The following is a 23672-nucleotide window of genomic DNA, read 5'->3' as shown; positions in this document are numbered from 1 at the left end:
CACAGGAGGCTGATGGGGGAAGTTTGCCAAACTGGGAAACACGACTGGTGCCAGAAGATTGAACACAATCAGAACTACGGGTATCTTTTAAGTCCACTAGGTACACAAGCAACATTTACTTGTAAAGCTGAGACCTGAGGACATTGACCAAGTATTCAATTGAAGTACTTTTTACTCTAAGTTTAATGCAAATTTCAATGATCTTCTATATATTGTCTTAAACAGTACATTTGTGTTATTTAAGTTCATCCATGGTCATATTACTGCCCCGAGTGGCACAATATGAATTGTGGTATTATGGCAAACTCCACCCACCAGGGTTGAAGACGAGTTAAAGGGATGATTAGCAAATACAGGATGTTTGAGTCAAATCGAGGAATGAACGATTAAAAGGAAACGGAGAATGAGTTGAGCTGCAGAAGGACAGTGACGCCCGCCTTCGTGTCTCTCTTGCTGTCGTTGCGAGTTTCCAGGGCACACGTTGTCAAATTAGCATAGTTTCCTAAACAGATAAACAGACAAACTAACACATATTGACCGCCACAAAAAAACAACAACAAACAAAAACACATGGGGACAATAAACCTCCCAGCACCAGCATAATAACCGATACAAGTGGAACTGAGAGTGAAGAAGCTCACACACACACACACACACACACACACACACACACACACACACACACACACACACTCGCACACAAATCAAGCATTGCCCCAAATCTGATTCATCATCAGCCTCCTTAAATGTTAGGGAGTGTCATGGTTACGTTGCCCCTCCGTTGATTTCACCGTCGTTGAGTTGGTCCCCCCCCCATCCCATCACACCAAGCTGCAGTTTCTTGGTACGACCGATAAACTCCCAGGATGCAATGCAACATCCATGTTACCCTGATCCAGCACCTTCAGTCACAGAGTAGCTCTTAGAAATATTTACAGGAAGAACATTGGTAGGGAAGCAAAAGGAGATCCCTGTTGTCATCATGCTCCATATACTCCTTGGCCATAGGTAGACTTTTATTGGTGTTTTTGTTCCTTAGCGTAAGTTGCCACAGATTGTTTCCCACCCAGAGATTCCACATTTTCAACATTCTTCCCGTAAACAAACCTTTTCATGCTTCTCAGTCACTTAAATGACCCAAAACGCCCCTAATATGTAGTATAGCAGTCGTGGAACAGGGCAGGGTCTACAACCTGCAGGGCTCTGGTCTCAGACGCACCCACGACATACGACAAAGGGGTTCGACTCTCACATACCCACAGTGATTAGAACACATGGAATAGCATTAAAAAAAGACACACAACATGCATGCTGTTACAGGGCAACACACACTGAGCCTCCAGGGGTTCGGAGGTAAAGACAATCAGTTGTTGTCCGTGTGGAAATGACATGCAACTCAAGTTCTTAGCTATGCCAGGGCAACACCTGTCTCTGTGGTATACGGAAACTGTCCTGTGGTTCCCACCGGTAGCCACTAGGACTCCAGGACATTCCTCTGGCATATAGTCGGGTACATCCATGCCAACGTGTCTTTGAGTGTCTGTTGGACGGGTCCAAGCGCCAACCTTCACAGTCCAGTTTAAGGTTCCATGTCTTAAATTCATTGGTCCATTCATTGGTCCTACATCCAGCACTTGAGACCTTTATCTGAAGTTAAAATGTCTTTTTCTCGTCTTACGTAAATCTGTTTTCCCCCTCTCAGGCCTCCTCAACATTTCTTCGCCAGACAGTGTTTGAAGGCAGAGGGGCGAGCACCCAGAATGCATCCTTTGGACAGTTTCCCATCCTGGTCCTTGCACTGCACTGTCCGACTCTGCCAGCCAGTGTCACACGTCCTGGAGCAGGTCATCCAGGGACCTGTTACCCACCGGGGCCCTGGGGCTGGGGTTGAGGGACCTGGAGCTGTCGTTGGCCCTGGGTCCAGGACAGAGGATGTGGTGCTGGTGGTGGTTCTTGTCGTGGTGGAGACTGTCGTAGTGCTCGGCGAGGTGGTTGCCTTCGGGACGGGGATGAGCGGAGCGGATGGCGGCTGCGGGGCTGTCCGGCGCGGCATGAAGAAGCTGTAACGAACATCCAGGGGCTTTTTGGCGTCCGTGGCTAGAATCTGCACCACCAAGGCTTCTTGGAGAGCCCCGGGGCCCATGCTGTGAAGCCATTCGTCCCTTTGGCTCCACCCGCTGTAGTTGAGCACCGAGCCGATGAGCGGGATGATCGTCTCGGAGGTGGAGATCATGAACTTGCCGTTCAGGAGGTACTCGCCGTTGGGCCGCCGGAGCGCCAGGTAGGCGGTGTAGCGGGTCTGGTCCTTGGCCTTGTGTTGACGAACCTTTACGTGGGTGGAGCCCGCGGGGATCTTCACCACATCGGTGTAGCCCTTACTGTTCGGCGAGAGAGGAGAGATCAGATCGGTGCATAAAATGGAGGAAACTATAGAGCTGATACAGTGTTAACATGTGTAAGTGTCTTCTCACCTCTTCTTTGTGAAGTTGCCCATCACACGCAGACACCCAGTGCTGTCCCCCCCACATATACCGCACTTGTCGAACTGCAGCTTGGAGCCGATGATGCCGTCGCAGCCCGTCCGCACACACTTCCCCTTCACGCACACCGAGCTGCTGTACGGGCGACACTCCGTCCCCTCGACCACCTGAACACACACAGTCACGATGTCATCCCTCACTTTCTTTTTTCCGTTTCTTCAGGGAACGCACTGCACCGGTGTTTAACTGACTCACCCTCTGAGCGAACACCACGTAGTATCCCGTTCCTTTCGCTCTGCAGGTCAGCTTGCAGACGTCTTTGGGGAGGACTCCCGCGTATTTGGGCACCCACTCGACAAAGGTCTTCACCCCTTTAGGATCGGTCTGGGGGCCGTTACGCACCTCGCACTGCTCCTGACGGAAACTCTTATCTGAAGAAAACACGTGATATATTGTGTCAATCACCCTGTTGTGAGATTATAATCATGTGTTCTCAGGCTGGTGCACTCACTGGATGCGGGACACGTCGTGACGCTGCAGGACCGATAGATGGCCCTCTTCCCGGTGCAGAAGCGCCCGTTGTTCCGCGGCGGCGGGTTGTTGCACAGACGCTGGGCGAACTGCACCCCCCCTCCGCACGTTCGGGAGCACGCACCCCAAGAACCCCAGGAACTCCAGCTGCCATGGTTGGACACCTGGGAGACGGAGGAGGAGGAGGAGTGACAAGAAAAAGGAGAGGAGAGGGGATGAAAGAGGAGATGCGGGTCAGAAGGGGGGGGTGGGGGTGACAGCGGAGGAGAGATCAGAGAGAAGATGATGAAGAGGAGAGAAAGAGAAGAGAAATAGAGATGAGAGGGGACAATTAGCGCTGATCAGACATGTTGGAAGTTACTGGCCAAGCCACGTGTCACAGAGAGAAGCCCCGTGGAGAGAGATCGCTGATAAGGGAAAACGAGGCCTGCACTGTGGTTGTGGAAAGAGACGGAGAGAAAAGGAACGAGGCCAAACTCATGTGATAATAACTCCAATGTGTTTAAAGCCACAGCTCACATGCCCCCCCCCCCCCCCCCCCCCCCCCCCCCTGAGGAGCAGAAAACCTCAAGGAAACGCTCGGTCCTTATTTTGGGTTGATTTTATAATCCTGTAGCTTCTTTGGAAACAAGCTTTTCATTGATTTCCACTGCTGATACTTCTGGTTTCCACAAGTAAAAGCTGTTTAATCTGCAGTAACGCTGAAAGAAATGTATAAAAGTTTCAGTCTGAAACGAAGGCGGGTTTAATGTCGCTCTGAGCCACAAACTGGTCGTCACGCGGCGCGGCGGAACACCGAGCCAGTCAGAACTTGGCCGGAGCGTGTGGTCGCCGGCCAAGGATTGAGTCCAGACTCTTCAAAACTCGTGTGACAAATAAAAGTAAAGAAAATATTCTTTCGCTGTTTCCTGTTCTTTCACTCTCTTTTCTCTCTCTAACACACACACACACACACACACACACACACACACACACACACACACACACACACACACACACACACACACACACACACACACACACACACACACACACACACACACACACACACGGTGCCGACAGCTTGCCAAGGGCAGATTTGGTGCTTTAAGTCGTCCAGGCCAAATTCAATTTAGATCTGCGTAAGTGAGGCCAAGAGAACAAATAGCGTAGATCAGCAGTGGCATAAATAAAGGAGACCACACAACGAGGAACCAATAATGTCTTTGCTTCCATCTGTTTCTCTCTTAGTGGATGTGTACTGTGTATTTAGGTGTAATTTCATCTCCTAAGTTGTGTCTCAAGCTCTTTTTCCTGGATATTCAAAAAGAATCCAGTGCTGGGAGGCAGGTTATCTCGGCTGTCTGGCTATGAAGGATGACTCCAGACGCAGCACCCACCAGAGCGTGTTATCTTTTTCATATATACTTTATATACCTGCAAGGTCCAAGATGCTTGAAAACACTAGGTGGAGTTATGAGCCACGTTCTTTATTCTTCATCAATAGGGTAATGCATGTTATATTAAAACCAGCACTTTAAGTGCTTTATCTCTTTCAGTTCGTTGTCGTTCTCTGTCTCCCACGGATAAATTTGTACATTGTGCTTAAAATATCTTGGAACTATAAAAAGTGATCTATTTCTGATTCGTCTCCCCTTGATAAACACCTCCTGTCTCCGTCACCTTCTGCCACCCTCTTACCGAGTAGTGTCTCTTGCGGGTCTTGTCCACACACTTCCCCTGCAGGCAGATGCGTCCCTTCCCGCAGGGCGTCCCCTCCACGGCCGGCAGCTTCTTGGTCAGACACACCATCTGCCCCTGGCGGATCACTGCGCACCACAGCCGGGAGCACACGTCCATGCCCGGGCAGACCGTGTACTCGGGGCCGAAGGCCAGGCGGCACTGGCGGACGGCGTCGTAGCTCTGCCCCGGGAGCTCCTCGGGGCCAAGGAGGGGCTGGCGAGGAGAATCGAGGAGACACTCGGCTGTGGCAGAGAAGAAGAAGGAGGGTTTTCTTAAAGAGTCCGCTACCTCTTGGCGCTCCAGGGCATGTAAAAATCTGTTATAGTCTTTACTGCAGTCAAGCCAGAAACGATGCATGCTGCTACATAAATTATGCCGCCAGCGATAGCACCGCTTAGCAGAACGTCAACAACAATGCTTTATGGCCGTCATGAAAGACACTTCCTGACAAATCGGAAACGCAAAGTATGACATGTCTTGATTTCCTGCGAGCAATTTGCCTCTGGCTGCACTACATCTGCACTCTTTAACATTTTAATGGGATTGTAAATTCGAGATTACATCTTTGCTGGGTCGTAAAAAGCTCGCAGTGATATGTACCGCGGGATAACATCCATCACGAGGTCAAATTCACATGGAGGTAAGTTGTGGAGGGAGAAAATAAAACCTCTACTCGCTGGAAAAGGTTCTCGCTATTAACGGGATGGCAGATGTTTGCAAAAACCACAAGCGCCTTTATTGCTCCACACTTCCTGCCGCGCTCACCGTTGCCGTCATCGAAGAAGTCGGTGATGGTCGCCGAGGTGCAGCGGCTCCAGGGCTTGGAGGCGTCGATGGAGGTCAGGATGGAGGACATGAGCCGCTTGTCGCTGTTCACCCCGAAGCGCTCCTCGCAGAACTTGGAGTCGTCGTGGGACAGGCCGAGCAGGTGACCTGGAGCAGAGAGAGAGAGAGAGAGAGAGAGAGAGAGAGAGAGAGAGAGAGAGAGGACGTTACAGTCACATAATGTGCAGAGTTTCCTTTGCGAGAACAGGACTCGCCTCAGGTTTGCACTTGCTGCAAGAATGAGAAAAGAAAACATACCGATCGCTCAGGCATCAGGTGCGAAACATCAGACAACACGCACGTGATATTAATCAGTAAGAGAGGGACGTGCTGACAAAGTGCAACGTGCATGCCCCGGCTAGTCTGGCTTGTGTGTAGATACGTGTGTGTGTGTGTAGCCATGCCTACCTATTTCGTGTGCGACAGTGAATGCAGCGTGAAGCCCGTCGTCCTCGATGACGGCACAGCTTCTCTCCGGAGTGCAGATGGTGCCCACATCCGCCATCCCCAGGGTGTCGCAGGAGTGGTGACCGCAGAGGTCCTGGACAAGGGAAACAAATTAGCAAACAAAAAAAACATTAAATTCAGCAAAAGAATGGGGAAAAGATTAAACACCCTCCATCCGAAGACACCAAATAATCTATATAAATCATAACTGTCTCCCTTGAGGCATTGGGGAAATATAAGGCTCAATACATTTTTCATTCCTGCTCTGGATTCATCACTGATCTTCCATCCTTCCCTTTAAAAAACAATGTGTTTCTACTTTCTTTAAAGCTGGTACCATGTTTTCCACAGTGCAGAGCTCTGCCTCTTTCGCTGTACTGACTCTGATGAGGAAAATTGGATCAGTGCCCCTTTAATTTTGAACTTCCTTCCTGTGCCTCCACCATCTCTCTCTCTCTCTCTGTGCCTCACGGGGCGCCGGAGTGCACGCCATTGATCTTTGTTTTGATTCCCACACATGTCCATGCAGTCGAGGCCTCGGGGGTGCGCAGCCCGTCCCCGCTGAGTGCACGGATCAATCGCCTCATCAGGCAGTCACATCCGTGCACACGCGCCCATGCATGCACACTCCCCAGCGCAATGCGGTGCAACAAGTGCACGAAAATGTATGACGACACACTCGCAGGCATGTGCACATCTACAAAAAAAGGGTAAACACATGTATGAAGACACACACTGTCACACACACACACACATATGTCCTGTGGAGAGGATGAATCGTCATGACAGGCCTGCTGGGTCATGTGTGTGAAGCGCTCAGGGGAGGGTGTTTACCCGTTCTGGGCCGATCGGTTTGGAACAAACTGCCTTGTGTTCGGTGCTCACACACATGACTGACTGGGTGGGACCACCTCTCTCTCTGTCTGTCTCTGTCTCTGTCTCTCTCTGTCTCTTTCTCACACACACAGATGCACGCAACTATAAGTAAGTACATGAAAATAAATGGGTGCATTCTTGAACATACAAAACATATGTAAATACAGGCATAGAGCACCTTACTCGACACACACACACACACACACACACACACACACACACACACACACACACACACACACAGGCCGACTGAATGAAACTACTCCTCCGTGTCTCTTTACTTTTCCCTGTTTGTTTTGAATCAGACAGCGAGAACATATAGAGACGCTTTCCCTCATATTTCCACTGTTTCTCTTTCCCCCTGTTTCCCACACTCTTTCACCTCTACACCTCCGTCTCATTTATTTATTCATTCATCTGCGCACAAGCTCTCCTATGAGCACAGTTTTTGCTTCTCTCTGTTCTTGTATACACAGCTTGCGCCCGGTGCAGCGCAGAGAAACAAGCTAATCTCCCATTAGGAATGAAAGAGCGACACGTGAAAATGACCCCATAACTCACATCCCTATCTACATATAGTTTCCTTTCTTCTCCTCTCCTCTGTACTTTGTTTTCATCCAAGGGCCTCTGCACATGTAAAGAAAACAAGGGAGAAAGGGAGGGAGGGAGAGAGAGGGAATTTCAGGAAACAGGCGCAGGGTCGAAAGGATGGTGGAGGGTGGTGGGGGGAATGCCGGAAATTAAGAGAAGAGTTACAGAAATATTGGCAGAAATAACAGGGGAACAGGTGGCAAGCTGGTTGTGAAGGTCAGGAGACGATCAGAGCTGAGCATGTGTGTGTGTGTGTCTGTGTGTGTGTGTGTGTGTGTGTGTGTGTGTTACAAGACCACTTGCAGTCTAAGCCAAGGTGAGTGTTAAACAAACAGCCAGCCAGACTCAGACACACACACACACACACACACACACACACAGTAAAATCCCTCTTGCAGAGCGAGTCTAGCTCGGTCCCCTGCAGGCTGATTTCAGCAGAGCTGCAAGTCAAATGCAACAAAAACCAGAGTTTCTACCAGTGATGGACCAGTTGTCAAAGTGAATAACAGACGCTGGGTTATTACTTGATATTTGGCCAGTTTGATTCATCAGCTACATGAGACACGATTTGGTTATTATACAGTGGGGGAAAGAAACTAGGTACTTCACTTGAGAATTGGACTTGAAGCCCCTATAATCAGTATTTTTATATTAATAATGGATCAACATGAGTGAAAAGTGCAACTTTACTATTTCGGTTCACTCTCACCTAACAGGGGATACCACACTTCGCATTATGTCAGTGGAACCAGGCATGTGCCATCGCATTGAAACCAGCAATGTTCTTAAGAGCATGATATTGAACAGCAGGAGAGATGTGACATCAGATTCACACGAGGGAAATTTCCGATTACGTGATTTTAAAGGAGAAATCAGGACAAGTTGAACTGAGGTAATTGTTCTACTTTTCAATGCATGGAAACATGAACCAGCCTGAGGTTAGTGCTGAAAGGAAACGGGAGAGCAGCTTAAAGCCAGTGGTGCAGGCGAGGCTCACACTGAACTCTCTGGCCCAGTTGAGTATGTGGACAGGATCCACGGATCCACGGAGCTGTCCGCAGGTTGTCAGCATGTGCCTGGCGAGGCAGAGCATGTGTGAAATATCAGGGGCATTGAAAACAAATAGAGGGAGTAGCTGCGATGGGGGCGAGGGCTGGGAAATGTACACTTAGATGTACAGAGGGAGGGGAGGAGAGCTCAAGTGCTAAACACAGGTGGAGGAAATGGATTGTGTATAGGTGCAGCAGTGTTTCTCACATCCATCATCGTTACATAAGACTCATGATGACCTTATTGTGTTGTCGTTTGACATTTTCTATCAGTAACTAAGCAGATTTGTCACCAAAGGTTTGTTTGGACATGAACGTCACTTTGATTAGTTTATTTTTTATCGATTAGTATACAAGACAAAATATCTTATCTGAAATTCACACCTGAAAAGGCGTTTTTCTTTCAAAATGAATTGTAAACATTGCATTTTCTTTGCTTCTTTGTTTTTTCTCTATTCCTCTGGTGCGATGTCTCAGCATAGTGAGCGAACAGAATTTCATGCACTTGTTGATTTTCCTTCGGACGTGGATGTCAGCGAAAATTATGCGAAAAATGTGAAAAATAAAAAAGATAATATCTTATGAAATACTATAGTCTATAGGATGTGCGAAGTGAAAGTGGCCAAACGTGAACCCGGGTTGAGAAGGTCAACACATCAACATTATAGTTGTCTCAAGTCCCTGCGTAGCGATGTCTCTCCAAATATTTGAGCTGCTGCAGAACACACATGTATGTCAACATCTCTGCGGCGCTGCAGCTCCCTGCGGCCGCCTTACAGTGGAGCTTTGTCCGCTGCTGTCCGAGCGCACAACAAGTGAACACAGCCATGCATATAATTTAATGTTCCCATGTACACACTCAGAAGAACCCACCCCCCCCACCAACCCCCTCCTCAATGTGGCCTGTTGTTTTGTTCTGGTGCTGGTATGTGTGGAACCGGGTGTCACCGCCACACGGGTCAGCTCACTGCGGGCACGGAGGAGGGGTGGGTGGGGGGGTTGGAGTAATTGGACCCGACCACAAAGAGAACGGTTCCCTTCAACCCTGTGCACCCCCCCCTCCCTAATGTGGTCTGACTCCACAGTCACTAAGTCTTCAGTCAGCTCCGGTTCTAGTTCAGCAGACGACAAAAATCCCTGTTATTTACTCCAGAGCCGCTCGAAATGCAAAGAGGAAAGAGGGCGTCTGCGGCTATTAAGTTACCTCTGACATTCAGCACAATGGAATACCAGGCGGGCCCTTCTCCTATTACACATGTGAACCGAATCTGCAGCACATCCAAGTTTGTCGCTCTTTGTTAATGCGGCAATTTGCACCACAAAACCAAAAGTATCCAAAAAAACCTCCTTTTCTCTTGCAGCTCAGAATGAGCTCCCCGTGCCAAATGAAAGTTATTTCCTCAGTGGCTTTCTGTCAGTGGAAAACTTTAATGCCTCTATCCTGTTTGTAAAATGCTGCGTTTTGTACAGGAATAACGTCAAAATGAAATGTCAGCGTCTCCACCTTCTATGTTTTTTTCCTTCATCACACGTTTGCTGCCATGAGTGGAAATCCCTCAGGAAAACGACTCTGCGGTTTCTTAAATTCCACTTTCCCCTCAATCGCACCAGGTGTTTAGATGTCCACAACCTCAGCACCGCTCGTCTGCCTGGTAGCGCCAAGTTGAGCCCTCGGCCAAAAACACAGCATTCTGATAGTAACGGCCTTTAAGTGCAAAAAGCCTTTAGAGGTCAAAGTTAAAATAGGGTGGCGGCTGCTTTCTTTGGCTTAAACGCTCACCTCTACAGTACAAAGGTCACGACCCTAAACTCAAGTCATGCAACAGCAATGTGCTTACGCCGCTTGCACCAAATTTAGCTGCAATTACTCTCATTTGTTGTCAACAAGTGCCACAGATCAGAATCGCACACCCACCGCAGGATGCTTCTCACGTTACAACGGTTCACAGGCGATGATTACACACTGTGTTGACAGGTTTAATCTACGGTGCGACCTCCAGGTTCAACGGCGAAGGTGAGATGTGTGTGAAGGGAAGCGAGGAGACAGCTTTATGAATCATGCAAGTGCTGCGGCAGGTGACACACTAATTAATTGGCGAGTGATGTATTGTTGAGGTCGATGTGAGATAAATGTTTGAGGCGGAGGCTGCAGGGTGATCATGGGGAATTTAAAATGAAGACAGTTCAAGTAGAGAAGAACTCACAGTAAACAGCCTGTCATGTTTCATTAGAGCTCCGTGTCCGTGTTACCTCGGCCCTCCTTTCCGGCTGCTTGAGGAGCATCCACATAACTGTTTCCTGCGCTCCCTGCCAAACCCACCTAATCATGGCACCCTCTTTCTTCTCTCTGACTTGCCTGTGCAGGTGCAGCGTCAACAAGGTTGGTGAGGGGCCAGGAGGTGGTTGGCACACAAGAAACTGGGCCACTTTGCCAGCATGCCAACCTCAGGTATGCGAAACCAGCTGCCCCTGCCAATGCACGACGGAGCCAAGTTGGCGCCAGAAGATCCGAGGTAATACCCCTGGTGTTTACTCTCTCGCCCAGGCCATGACAAGACCTCGCATGACTCGAACACACCGCAATCCAAGGCGAAGCGATCTGACACGTCAACTGGAGCCAACCATGAAGCCACACCCGAGGAGGTGAAAAATGCATGTGGATCTGTTGCCCTGTGGCTTTGGACCAGGCAGGGAGGGGATGGAAGAGGATGAAGGAGGGGAGAGAGATGGATCGTGGGGTCGGTGAAAGAAGGGATAAATGAGTGTGGTCTGGGTAAACGCATGGCTTCTCGCAGGGTGGATGTGTTTGTTTTCCTGACAGCTCCCAGCCCCAGCTGACAGACACTGGAGAAGTAACTGGGAAAAAATGTGCAGAGTAGAGAGAGAGAGAGAGAGAGAGAGAGAGAGAGAGAGAGAGGGGAAGTGTAGGCTTACAATGCTGGGATGTCTACCCAATTAACAACAGATTCAAGGGAGTTTTAGACATATTTCTGCAATGCACCCAGCAGCTGATTTCAAGCCTCCTAGCCTGGGAAGAATGTGCGTGCACGGCCCCGGGCGCGCGCCTCACATCTCACAGGCTTTTGGGGCTGTCAGGGGACTGGGAGGGGAGGGGGGGAGCCCTGGAGACAGTGGAGCATGCCTAGAAAAACACCAGGCGCAGGAAATACAGTTTTTACGGCTGTTTTACGCAGACGTCGGCGCTGCTTTACGCACGCAAGATTCTGAAAGAAAGGAGAGGAGCAGGAAACAGAGGGATGAAGAAAAGAAATAGAAAAGAAAGGTGGATGTAACAGGGACATTGTGGGGAGCAGGTTCTGTAGTTTTCACACCTGATTGACTGGAATTCGAGTGGGGAATGGTTCACAGCCAGAATTAGCGCTTTATGAAAGAATAACACGCAGTTGGGCCATTACGCGCAGAAAGTATTAAAAGGTGACGTGTGTCAGTTGCTTTTTATTACACTGAGCGTTTTATAGGCTATTAGCAATAAGCCACCCAAGGATCAACCTGCCAAGAGCTTACAGTCAACCAGCTGCCACCGCTTACTCCACCAAAACAAACCGTGGCGTCACTCCGCCGCTTTGGCACCGCACCAGCCAAGACGCGCGGAGCCGGCGCCGAGCCGAGAGTTGCGCACAGGTGGAGGAGGTGTAGGAAGCGAGGGGGGTTTGTTTACCTGCCTGGTGAAGAGGATGGCGGCGTCGTGGTGGTGCTGGTGGTCGTCGTCCAGCGGGTTCTGCTGGTTCTGCCACTTGCAGAAGCTCTTGAGCGTCGCCGCCGCGTTCTTGGTCACCTCCAGCCCCTTCTCCTTCTCACCCACCGTGATCACCTTCACCACCGACAGCCGGATGGGGTTCTCGATGCTGGCGTGCCCGTACAGCTTGGAGGCGATGGAGGCCAGTGTGAGCAGGTAGTGGTTGAGGTCCTTTCCGTATTTCTTCAGCATGGTGTCGTCGGCCACCAGAAGCAGCTCCACGTGCCTGGCGCGGGAGACCGACCTTCTCCTCCGCGTGCCAGGCTCCGGTGCTGGCGCCTTGGCGAGCCGGCTCCACAGTGTCCGTTCGTGCGCGTCATGGTCATCAGTGAGCGCCTGTCTGTCCCGTCTCCCCTCCCCGCGCCCTCGGTGCCGGCGTCTCCCCGCCGCGTCCCTGCGTCCTCTGCGCCCGTCGCGCGTCCCGCAGCTCTCGCGCCCCTCGCGCATGGCCTCGAAGCTGAAGCTCTCGCGCGTGAACACGTGGAGCGCGCTCTCCGCGTCCTTGTCCTGCAGGGCGCGCACGTCATGCTCGTGTCCCTTCGCCCTGACTATAGGCGTGATGGTGTAGCGCGCGTGGTTCACGGCGAAGAAGCCCTCCAGACCCCCGCCGCAGAGGTTAAAGACGGCCAGGGACTCCGCGTTGGAGTCCACTGTGCCGCGGTACGCGCACTCCCGCTGCAAGGGCGCATGGCTCTCCCCCATCATGGCGAGCACATACTGGGGGCTGAAGTGATGCGACAGCACCGACTCGTCCCGCTCCATGTCCAACTGAAAGCGGCTCCCGTCCAGGTACAGCAGGTAGCCCACCTTCCCTCCTCCGTGGTAAATCCGGTCAACGGTCCGCACGACTCCATCCGTCCTCCGGGCAGGTGTGAGCAGCGACCCGTTCGCAGGTGGAAGATAGAAACCCTGGAAAGTGGAGACCCCGGCTCCCAGCTCCAACTCCACCGCGCACAGCAACAGTAGCCGAAACCAGAGCATGCCCCCGGCCAGAGCACCAAGGAGCCGCACCATTGTTTATTCCAACCAGACACGCATCTATGAATCCTCTAAAACGAGCCCGGGGCGTCCGAACGCACAACTTTGAGCGTCTGTTCCTCCAAAAAGCGCATCCTCCCGGTGTCCGAACCCCCCATGAAAAAGCGCACAGTGGTGACCAACAGGCGAGAAACCGTTAAGGGGAAAGAAATGGAGGAGAAAAAAAGAGCCGCAGAGAGGACCTGTGTGCAGGCTGCAGAGCACTGAGCTGAAGTTGGAGAACAAAAACACAAAGTTTGCTCTTAATAGGACCCGGAGAGAAAAAGTCCTGCCCCCTTTGCGCTCAATCACCACTCCTCCACCCCCTCTCTTCTCTCTCCCTCCCTCTCCCTCTCCCTCAAATCAGAGTTAAGTCAAGTGCTGGAGGAGAGCAGAGGAGAACAATGCTGTCACTGGAGCAGAGGGGAGCTCCATCAAAAAACAACAACACACAGACACAACACAACACAAAAACAAGTGTCTGCATTCAGGACCAACACCAGTTATCTCACCTCGAGAAATGTCTCCATCAAACCAGCAGCCTGTTATTTTTACAGTTTCACCACTTTGACTCCCTTTAATAATTGAAGGCTCAAAGTCCAACAGGATCCGGCTGAAGAGTTTCTAGCAAACTAGAGGGGGGGGATAGATAATTTATGGCCAGTCCCGAATAAGAACTGTGGGAGTTCACCGTTCCCAGTGTGAGACATTTAATGGTGCATGTGTGTGTGTGTGAGGGAAAGAAAGAGGGGGAGGAGGTGGATGGAAATCTGCGAGCATGCATACAGTAGGTGCTGCACTTAGGAAAGTAAAGGAGGGAAATGTGTGGCTCCAGGTGGGAGCTGTCTCACCTCTGGGGATACGCGTGTGTGTCTGTGTGTGTGTGTTTGGGGGGGGCTTTAGCAAACGCATACCTGGACGGGACAAACGCACTCAGCGCCAACCGGAGAGTGGCGTCTTAAAAGTTCCAAAACACTGTTCATTTGCTGAGTCACCCAACAGCTACTACCTTTGCTCAGAGAAGGAGGGAGGTGGAGGTGGTGGTGGTGGGGGGGTGTCAGTGTGTGTGTGTGTGTGCACTGCCGAGAGGGAGTCCTCTCAGAACCCGAGAGCAGATATTACGTTTCTGCTCCATTGCGTCAAACGACGAGAGGCTGCGTCGGGCGCTTAATCCGAGGGCCCCCCCCCCCGCCCCCACCCAGTTTTCTACATGACCGAGCGGCGCAGGGGGGATGCAGCAAGGGAGTGGGCGTGAGAGTGCGCGGGCCGAAAAACGGAACACGGTGTGCAGCGCCGTAAGCCTCGCTGCCCCACCCCGTTCAATGAAAGATCCCACAGCGAGGATACGCTTTGTGTTCAAACACTCCTGCAGGAAAAGGTTACTTAAAGGAGCTCAAGTCATAATTTAGGGGGTTTATTTAGGAGGGAAGTCACATTTTGTCTAAGGGGGGGGATGACCTCCGGATTCCTAACATCTTTGCTACGGCCATGAAAACACAGCGTGCACGCCCACAAACTTGAAGGCGGTGACGACTGCAGAGTGGATCCAGTAATCGAGTAGAACTTCATGTTCAAATCAGCTGTTATGCAACCCACCTCCCACCCCTACCCGTCTCTCTTTCCTCCTCCTGTCCTCAAGTCTCCACCACCAGGCCCCCCCCCCGCTGCTTCTCCTTTTCACCAAACTGTCAAGTGTATTACCTGCAGTAAAAAAAAAAGAAAGAGACAGCCATAAAGAGCAAACTGGAGCTGTGTGTATGTGTGAGAGAGAGAGAGAGAGAGAGAGAGAGAGGATGTTTGATCAGGACAGTGGGATGTCAAGCTTTGGTGGGGGTGTGCGTTAAAAGTAGCCAAACAAATAAAATGAGTGTGTTTTTAGTGTTTATCCTGCAAAAAGTGTGAGTGTGTCTGTGTGTGTACAGACGGAATTGTGGTGAAAAGTGCAGCTGCAAAGTAGTGGCACTGAGCCTGAGCAAAAATTAGGCAACTTTCCACAGCATCACACACACACACACACACACACACACACACACACACACACACACACACACACACACACACACACACACACACACACACACACACACACACACACACACACACACACACACACACACACACTTTGGCTCACATCCCTACACATCCTCCCTCTCTTCCAGTCTCACACACTCATCTCATTGGATCATTTTTAATCCCCATCATCTGAAAGCTCGATGTATGCCAGAGCAACCATATGGACATAAACCGCCCCCGTTTATCCACACACACACACACACAATTACATAGTAACCCGGATCACACTTGCAAAGCAGGCCGCATGCAGTATTGAGTGTCACCAAAACAAGTTGTGCGTGTGTGTGTGTGAGCCCCGCGTGCCGAGCCACGTGTTAGCGGGACCAGCCCCCTTCCTACGGCGGCTGGGAGGGGAGTGAATCCAATACGCTTAATTGACAAGCCCGAGCCGTTTACATAACCACCAGGCTCCATCCAAGTGCTGGTGTCAGAATTCCCCCCGGCGGCGCTGCTGCTGCTCTCCCTCCCTCTTTAGTCACCATGACTCCCTCTCCTCCTCTGCGCACACACACACACTCCATCATCCTCCTGCTCTTTCCCTCCCCACATTCTTTGCTTCCATCCCTTCATGGATGTTAAACCAGTTATTCCCATCAGGATAAAAAGGCTTCAGATGAAGGCAATCGCTTATTCTGGTGACGCTCGAATGGCTGATAGTGTGTGTGTGTGTGTGTCTTTCCCTACATCTCTATCTTCCTTCTTCTTTTCCTCTCTTCCTAGAAACCAGGTGTGTTCTTTAGCATCTGTTTCCATGGCGCAGAGGGAGAGAGCATCATCTCCCAAGTGACAGCTTCCCTCGACCACAGGTCTGTTTCAGGGAAGGCAAACACACACCTGTGCATGAGCACAAACAGACCCTCGCACACAAAAACACACACTGAGCATGAAATGAGTCAACACAACCTCTTTTATCCACAACGTAAATATATATTCATTGAGAAAAATAAAATAATGATACATATACAAAAGAAGCTCGTCCTACAATAAAGAGGCACGTGTATGTAAGCACCTATAAAAATGATAGCATATACAAAAAAAGACACCAGATGGGATTTATCACTTTGCTTTTCTGTAAATTAATCTCAGACGAAAACTTCAAAACATTTGATCCACGGCTGAAAAAAACCAGCAGTTTGCACAAGGAACTTATTTATCTTCAACATTAACATTGCAACGCAGCATAGAGGACATTCTTGGTCACGCTCCAGTAAGAATCATCACCGGAGTGCTAGGAGTTCTTTTGCAGCTTTAATAAGACTTTTTTCTTGTTTAAAAAAAATCCATTTTAAGAGTAAGCTTGTAGGATAGAATAAGAAAAATCTGTTTTTCTCCATATCATCAGCAGTTTGTAGTATTTTATTCATATATTTACTGTTTATGTCGGCAGCTTGTTTATTTTTGGTGCAGTGCAAAAGACGCACAAACACTTTTACTTTTGCACAAACTGCGCATACGACAAGAGAGTGAAAACAGATACAGTAAGTGCAATTGATGAAACAGTGTCCATGATGAGTAACTATGTCCGTTCAGCTCTTGACGTTGTCAAGAAAACTGAAGTTAGATCCTTTGATATATTGGCAGTAAAAAGATACATTTGTTAAATTGAGATCTTGTGTAAGGCGTAGTATGAACCATTGGAAATCCACGATATGACCGAAGCACCATCCAGAAAAAAAGTTCAGACAAAACCCAGTGTGTGAAACCAGTCTGACTCACAGAGTCACTTCAGATGAGACCTGCACCCAAACCCAACGAGAAGGAAACATTAGGTGGAGAATCAGAGCTAAAGCTGAGGACACAGGCTACCACAACAGGCTCAGTGCAGATAAACCATAGACTGTATATAAAGATGGACGATAAATCTGCTCCCACAAAAGTGCAGCCAAAGCGGGGGGGCTGGCTGCGGTACAGGTCATAAATCTGGCCTCTGCCATGTTAGTGGAAAGGACCCAGTAAAGTTTGTTTCTGTCCTTTTAGGTAGTTCTTATCACACCAAGTGTTGATCAGCCACTCAAGGTCCAATAAGATGTGTATTCTAGAGCTTTCAGAAACCTTAACACCAAAGTGGGAAAGACGTCTGGAATATGCTGGACATATATTTTAAAAATATGAACATCACCTTTCAAGATTATACGATGTGGTTGAAAGCTACATATAAAGTAAGAAAGTAGACCTTGAGCGTAGATTGTTTTGTGGCTGTTTAATCTCTAATTCAAGCCGCATTAACTCTAACCTCGACCCTCCTGAAATTCTCCCCACCTGATTGGCTAAGCAGCATCCCACGTTACATCGTCGTTGACTCTACCGTCAGCTCAAACGATCGACGTCTGCAATGGGCTGCTTGGTGAGCGGCAGTCCGGGGCTGTAGGGCAGTGGGGAGGTGTTGGTGGGGAGGTGGTGGGAGGATGAGAGTTTGGCCGGTCTGCACAGATGCTGGAAGCGCTGGGGGATCAAAAGGTCACGGTTAGCTCATTGTCGTATAATCATGCAGCTTTATTACCCTAAACAAGTCGGTTTTCTCCCACAGAAAACACTGCATCAGAAGTCTGGTCGACACTTCCAGGGTCTTGTAGAGTCATGTAAACCTTTTCAAGTAATAACACAAATTAAAAAGACGTCTCGTCAGCAGCATATGATACTAAACCGACCTGTGTGAGGGACCCCGGGGTGGTCGCCAGGGCGTAAATGGCCCAGAAGGGAAGCAGGGAGACGGATGAGAGGGTGAGGATCCAGCCCAGCGTGGTGGCCCAGAGCGGAGCGACCAGGCCCTTCCCCAGGGTCAGCGGAGCCCAACACACCAGGGAAAACACAAAGGTGGCCTGTGGGAGGAGGACTGTGTTAATAAAAACTCGATATTTTACATGGTATGACTTTGCATGTCAAAAGTATATTATTTAGACTTATCACCGTCAGTTTGCCACTAGCTTTTGATTGTACATTGACTGACAGGCAGGAAGAATTCGCACGTAATCCCAAACATGCATTTATGTGTTGACTATTTCACAGCATGTAGACGCTAAAGAGGCAGGTCAGCGGGGAGGGGTCACTCACAGTGCACACAGCCGGGGTCAAGTATTTCCAGCACAGCTTGAAGGCGGGCAGGGGGGTGTAGCCGGTCATATCCTTGATGTTGGCACTGAAGCGATCGGCTCCTGCGACCAAAGGAAGAACAAGGGTCTGTGAATGGCTGTGGTCGGGTTTGACATCATGGTGTGGTTAAAGAAGAAGAATGGTTATAACAACACAACCAAAAACCAGGTTGGAAGAAAATAAAAATTTCTTTGCCATTATTAATACTTAATAATGAGTAAAATGCCGTGTCTGCCATGCTGCAAAAGGAAGTAACACTTATCTGTCCCATTCTCTCAACTCCTACTAACGTCAAAAAGGACATAAGCGGATATTAATTGTAAAAGGTTACATTGATTTTCTGTCTAGTGTGTTTAATGACTCCTTCTTTCGAATCTCGTCTCGCCAGAAAATGTCCAGAGTGACTGACTCGGACATTTACGTTCTCACATACAAGCCCCTCCGGAAAGTGCCCGGGCTTCAGTGCATGCCTGAAAGCAGCAGTATGTGTCCCCCTTTCTAAAACGCTGAAGCCTCATTGTGAACTCAAGCATCTCCCCTTGGTTGAGGTCCTTCCTCCTTCAAGAGCGCGTAACAAGCAACAGAGTTAGTGTATGTTAGGGTCCTTAAAAAACGGTAAAATCCCACAGTCGTAAAAAAGGGTGAAGGGTGGATTGGAGTCCTGACTGCTGAGTCCCCTCTACTCTGCTCTGCTTCCTTCATACACACACTCTCTGTTAACTCACTCATTCGTTATCACCTCCAATGGAACTACTTTTTTAAAAACAATTCTGGGTCTTAATTCTTTGCCAAATACAAGTTAATAATCCGAACACAGCGGCACGTATTTGTATTGTCCTGATGTGCACACATGGCTCAGTCCACCCATCTCACACTTCAACAAATAATGTTTTTGTAAATGCTTTAGAGCCTCGGGTCTGGCTGGGATAGGGGCTCCCTGGGGCCCGCCAGCCTGAGACTGGGAGGCGACGGGGCCCGGGGGCTGATTTAGGGCCTGGAGGAGACAGACGGGGGCCTGGCCAGGAGCCAGTCTCCTTACAACAGTGGGTAGCTGCAGCCATGTTAATATACTGTCTACTGACTCTGAGCGGAACGCAGACAGAGGGGAGGAAAAGGACTGGAGGAGTCGGACCGTGTTTATCAGATTTTAGGAACGACTTTCATTAATCTTATAGAAAAGAGTTTAATACTTTGTTTTGTTCCTTTTATATGTTTTATCAGAGATAAAATACTTGTGTCGACAGAGATCGTAACAGGCTGTGTTAAAAGGAAAACACATTAGCATGGATGTAGCCGTAGTGGAATGGACATGCCAGAAAGAGGAGAGGAGGAAACAGTAAAAGATAGAACAGGAAAAGGGAACGATAAGCAGGGGAGAGGATTGGGATTCGTACCGTAGACCCAGCCGATGGCCACAGACTGGCAGATGGAGAGGAGCAGCAGACTGGCTCCGCTGCACGAGAAGTGGTCGTAGACCTGGAACACGTACAGACCTCCCTGCATCCGAGACAAACTCCATCAGTTCACGTCATCAAAACCAAACCTGTACGCACCTCATACGCAAGCACACATCCATCAATCCGGAGTGTGACGCACCGGCGTGACCATGACCAGCCCCATCAGGAAGCAGACGACGCAGACAAACAGCAGCAGCAGCTCTCGGCGGTGACCTCGTCTGATCAGATGCGGGTACAGGTCAGTCACCGACGTCATCAGGGCCTCCAGACTCACAAACTGGGTGACAGAAGGGAGACGGGGTCAGTGAGCGTGTTGTCTGTTTTACATTATACGAAGCATAGTACGTCGGTTCCATCAAAAGTAATTCATCAACGTCAGTGTGTGTCTGTGTGTTTGTCTACCTGTGTGTGTGTCTACCTGTGTGTCCAGCCCCAGCATGATAATCATGAGGAAGAAGCAGACAGCCCAGAGTTGAGGTAGCGGCATCATGGAGACAGCTCTGGGGTAGACGATGAAGGCGAGGCCAGGCCCTGAGAGGAAACACAGGAAATACATGTTCTTCAAACTTAACAGCGCTGGATTCATATTTATGTGTTTTTATTTAATTTATGTTTAATTTATGTGTTTTCTACCATAATGGCTAAGAAGTGGAAAGCTCTATTCACTTCACTTCCACCTCAAAACATTATTTCACCTGACTGGGCCACGGTGGCGATGTCCACGCCCTGCTCCTCCGCCATGAAGCCCAGCACCGAGAAGATGGCGAAACCCGCCAGGAAGCTGGTGGTGCTGTTCAGGAGGCACAGCATGAAGGAGTCTCTGGAAGGACACACGGACATGTGACGAATTAGGAGGAATAATTAAAGCAAAGAACACAAACAATTTAATAATCTTAGAGGAAAAGTGGTTTCAGTAAAGCAGCACAGACAGTGAGGTCTTGAACTTGGAGTCTGGCCCTGTTTTGTGGAACTGTGGCCGGTAACTGTAAATACAAGCCAAGAGTTAAGTGCATGGCTCTTTCTCTGCGTGTGTGTGTGTGTCTGTGTGTGTGTGTGTGTGTGTGAGTCCTGGAGTGTGGGAAACATGGCAGCGAGGGCTTTTCTTTAAGGTGTGGCTCTATCAGTGTGTTTTCTCTGTCCATTCCAGCCATTCCTTCTGGAACACATCTGACCAGTGGGAGCTCACATCTTACATTTCAAGTGAACGCGGTTCATCTGAAGTGGAGACGCTGCGCGGCTGGGAACCGCTATTGTGTAGTTGGTGGGTAATTGTGCGTGTGCGCGTGACAAAGCGTCTCACTTGTAGCAGTCGTTGTTGTATTTGTTGTAGCTTCCCAGGGCTGTGAGACTTCCCAAGCAGATTCCGTAGGAGAAGAAAACCTGGGTACCGGCATCCATCCATACCTAGAGAGAGAGAGAGAGAGAGAGAGAGAGAGAATGGGAAATTAGATTATAAGGACACAATCTTGAATAAGTGGAAGACAATGAATGGATGGTTTTATCTGTTAAAGACTTTGTAATCTTGTTTTGAAAAGCAAAAATTACTACCATAAAACTGGTTACACGTTATCTACAGTAAGAGCACGATGTGTTAGCTGTGTTAACTAGCTGTTTATTGTAAAGTACGCTACAGAAGTGTGTGTGTGCTTAGTACCTGTGGGTCTGCCAGGCGGGTGTGGTTGGGTTTGAGGTAGTAAATGATGCCCTGTGTCGCTCCGGGCAGGGTGGCACCGCGCACCAGCAGCACAAACAGCATGACATATGGGAAGGTGGCTGTCAGGTACACTACCTAGAATGTACACAGAGGGAGAGAGAGCGTGCGGGGGGGGGATGTGGTCAGGACGGCACAGAGATGGAGAAAACAGGAAGGACACGTCTGACATGAGACACTTTAAAGAGGAAACCCTGGAAACTTAGAGTCTGTTGACAGATGGTGGTGGTGACACAAGAAAATTATTGCAGCCGCTCATTTCATTTGCTGGAAAATGACAGAAGATTTATGTTACTGTTTTTAGCCGCCCCTCAGGATTCTGCTGTTTGTGTGAGTCACTTCTACAGGATGTAGCCTGGCTGAAAGAATGCCGAATGACATATTAGCAGGAGCTGTTTGTAATCTACATATAGATATAGAAACATCTATCACTGGATTACTTTGACGAAGAAGAAAACTAAAAAACACAAAAATTCGGAGGCAGGTTCTGGAGTTACAGCTTCTGCTTGATGCTGGTGAAGCAAAATAAGTTCCCAGACATGGGCAGGGCGGTGAAGGCCTCACGCTGTGTGGTGATGTTAGAGTGTGTGTGTGTTTTTTTTTCTCGCTCACCTTTCCAGTGGACTTGACTCCCTTCCAGACGCAGAAGTAACAGACGAGCCAGACGACGGCCAGACACAGAGCCAACTTCCAGCTGACCGGACCCAGCTCGTCCAAATTGCTGGACAGGCGGAGCACCTCCCGCCTAGAAAACACACACACACACTGTTATTAATTCCTTACACCTGTTGATATTCTGCATGATTAATATCCTGAAAAAAACCCAGAGGCACTCACTCCCAAAACTCCATGACGGGGGAAGAGGCGTTCTCGGGCAGGCTGCTCGCATTGGTCTGGTTGAGGTGGTTGAACAAGACGCATGACTCTGCCGACACACACACACACACACACACACACACACACACACACACACACACACACACACACACACACACACACACACACACACACACACACACACACACACACACACACACACACACAGTAGAGCCTGGTTACCCCTTAATGTTTCACACAGCAGCCCCTTTAAACAGCACTGACACGCTTTGAATTTTTTTGTCCTTACCGGTGTTCCACGTGTTGTTACAGTGCGACCACGGCAGCTCGGCCTGGAAGCTGTGCGCCAGGTAGAAGATGGCCCACGCCAGGATGACGATGTAGTACACGCAGCCATGCAGGATAATCACCTGGCTGGCGTAACCAAGCCCTGCAGAGACAGACAGAGACAGGGCGTGATGGCTTTACACAATCCGATGGGTTGCAGAAACAGAATCTTCAAAAGAATCGCGCGCAAATATTCTGGCGTTTCACATGAAAGCAGCCATTTACTGAGACGCTGCGCTCGCAGCCCACGTCTTGTCTTTCTTCATTAGGGATGAATGATGCTCTTATGAGGCCCGGAGTGGGTTCGAGAGCGTAGGCTGTTTGCAGTAGCCTCTAATGAACAGCAGGCCTTCATCTGATGATAATTAAATGTGCAAACCAGTGATGGATTCCTGCAGAAGCATTTCTTGGTTGTGTATCGCTGCTGTCAGACAGGCAGATTGCAAATGTCCCAAGTCAGTTTCTCCGGAAAGTGGAGGCATACAACTCCGTGGGAAATCAACAAAAAATATCAAAAAAGCATCTCACAATTAAAGAAATAATCATTTGAATAATTAGAAGAAGTGTAAAGAGATGGAATCTGTGCAGGTCAACTTAAAAACCACGAGCCTTCCTTCGATACTTCAGTGCTCTTCTCTTCCAAATGCCTCATCTTCCAAACCAGCTTTCATTCCTGAACGGTTTGGATTCTTCCGGGATCGTGTGTACAACTTTATTTCCCTTGAGAAGCATCACATTAAGGTCAGGCTCTGGATCACTGGTGTAAAACCCGGATTTTTTTGTTTTGTTTGAGTAGGAGGATTCTATGAAAACAAGACATGTAGCATCACGAGTTTGTTTTTATTGGCACTCCTGACTTAAATGCACGGGGGCCGAGATGCA

At 49.3% G+C, this 23672-nt stretch overlaps 2 protein-coding genes across 14 annotated transcripts in view; both read right to left on the bottom strand.

Moving 5' to 3' along the window:
• Positions 1-1470: 1470 nt before the first annotated feature.
• Positions 1471-13580, bottom strand: LOC117772623 (A disintegrin and metalloproteinase with thrombospondin motifs 5). The gene is made up of 8 exons (XM_034603904.1): positions 12201-13580; positions 5967-6099; positions 5499-5666; positions 4692-4975; positions 2992-3175; positions 2736-2911; positions 2472-2647; positions 1471-2378 (listed from the first exon to the last, which is right to left on the bottom strand). The coding sequence occupies exons 1-8, from the start codon at positions 13290-13292 to the stop codon at positions 1709-1711; spliced, it is 2883 nt and encodes a 960-aa protein (XP_034459795.1). The 5' UTR covers positions 13293-13580; the 3' UTR covers positions 1471-1708.
• The window catches only part of LOC117772636 (sodium- and chloride-dependent GABA transporter 2-like), a 119589-nt gene continuing 101901 nt past the window's right edge, over positions 5985-23672 (bottom strand). For 11 of the 13 annotated variants that reach the window (XM_034603975.1, XM_034604020.1, XM_034603984.1 and 8 more), the window contains 13 exons: positions 22753-22893; positions 22464-22551; positions 22239-22371; positions 21570-21704; positions 21216-21319; positions 20611-20735; positions 20334-20446; positions 20055-20192; positions 19853-19955; positions 18420-18520; positions 18017-18187; positions 17628-17810; positions 16257-17104 (listed from right to left, as the gene is read on the bottom strand). In XM_034603975.1, coding sequence (XP_034459866.1) covers positions 17676-17810; positions 18017-18187; positions 18420-18520; positions 19853-19955; positions 20055-20192; positions 20334-20446; positions 20611-20735; positions 21216-21319; positions 21570-21704; positions 22239-22371; positions 22464-22551; positions 22753-22893 — 1487 coding nt within the window. In that variant the 3' untranslated portion in view covers positions 16257-17104; positions 17628-17675. Of the gene's footprint in view, positions 6100-16256; positions 17117-17627; positions 17811-18016; positions 18188-18419; positions 18521-19852; positions 19956-20054; positions 20193-20333; positions 20447-20610; positions 20736-21215; positions 21320-21569; positions 21705-22238; positions 22372-22463; positions 22552-22752; positions 22894-23672 lie in introns of those variants that run through there. The other 2 variants (XM_034603945.1, XM_034603938.1) reach the window with 2 other exon arrangements.

Source organism: Hippoglossus hippoglossus, chromosome 2 (assembly GCF_009819705.1).
Source record: "Hippoglossus hippoglossus isolate fHipHip1 chromosome 2, fHipHip1.pri, whole genome shotgun sequence".
Classification (NCBI taxonomy): domain Eukaryota; kingdom Metazoa; phylum Chordata; class Actinopteri; order Pleuronectiformes; family Pleuronectidae; genus Hippoglossus; species Hippoglossus hippoglossus.
Note: the sequence above shows the minus strand (reverse complement) of the source record. Positions and strands in the feature narration are given on the sequence as shown.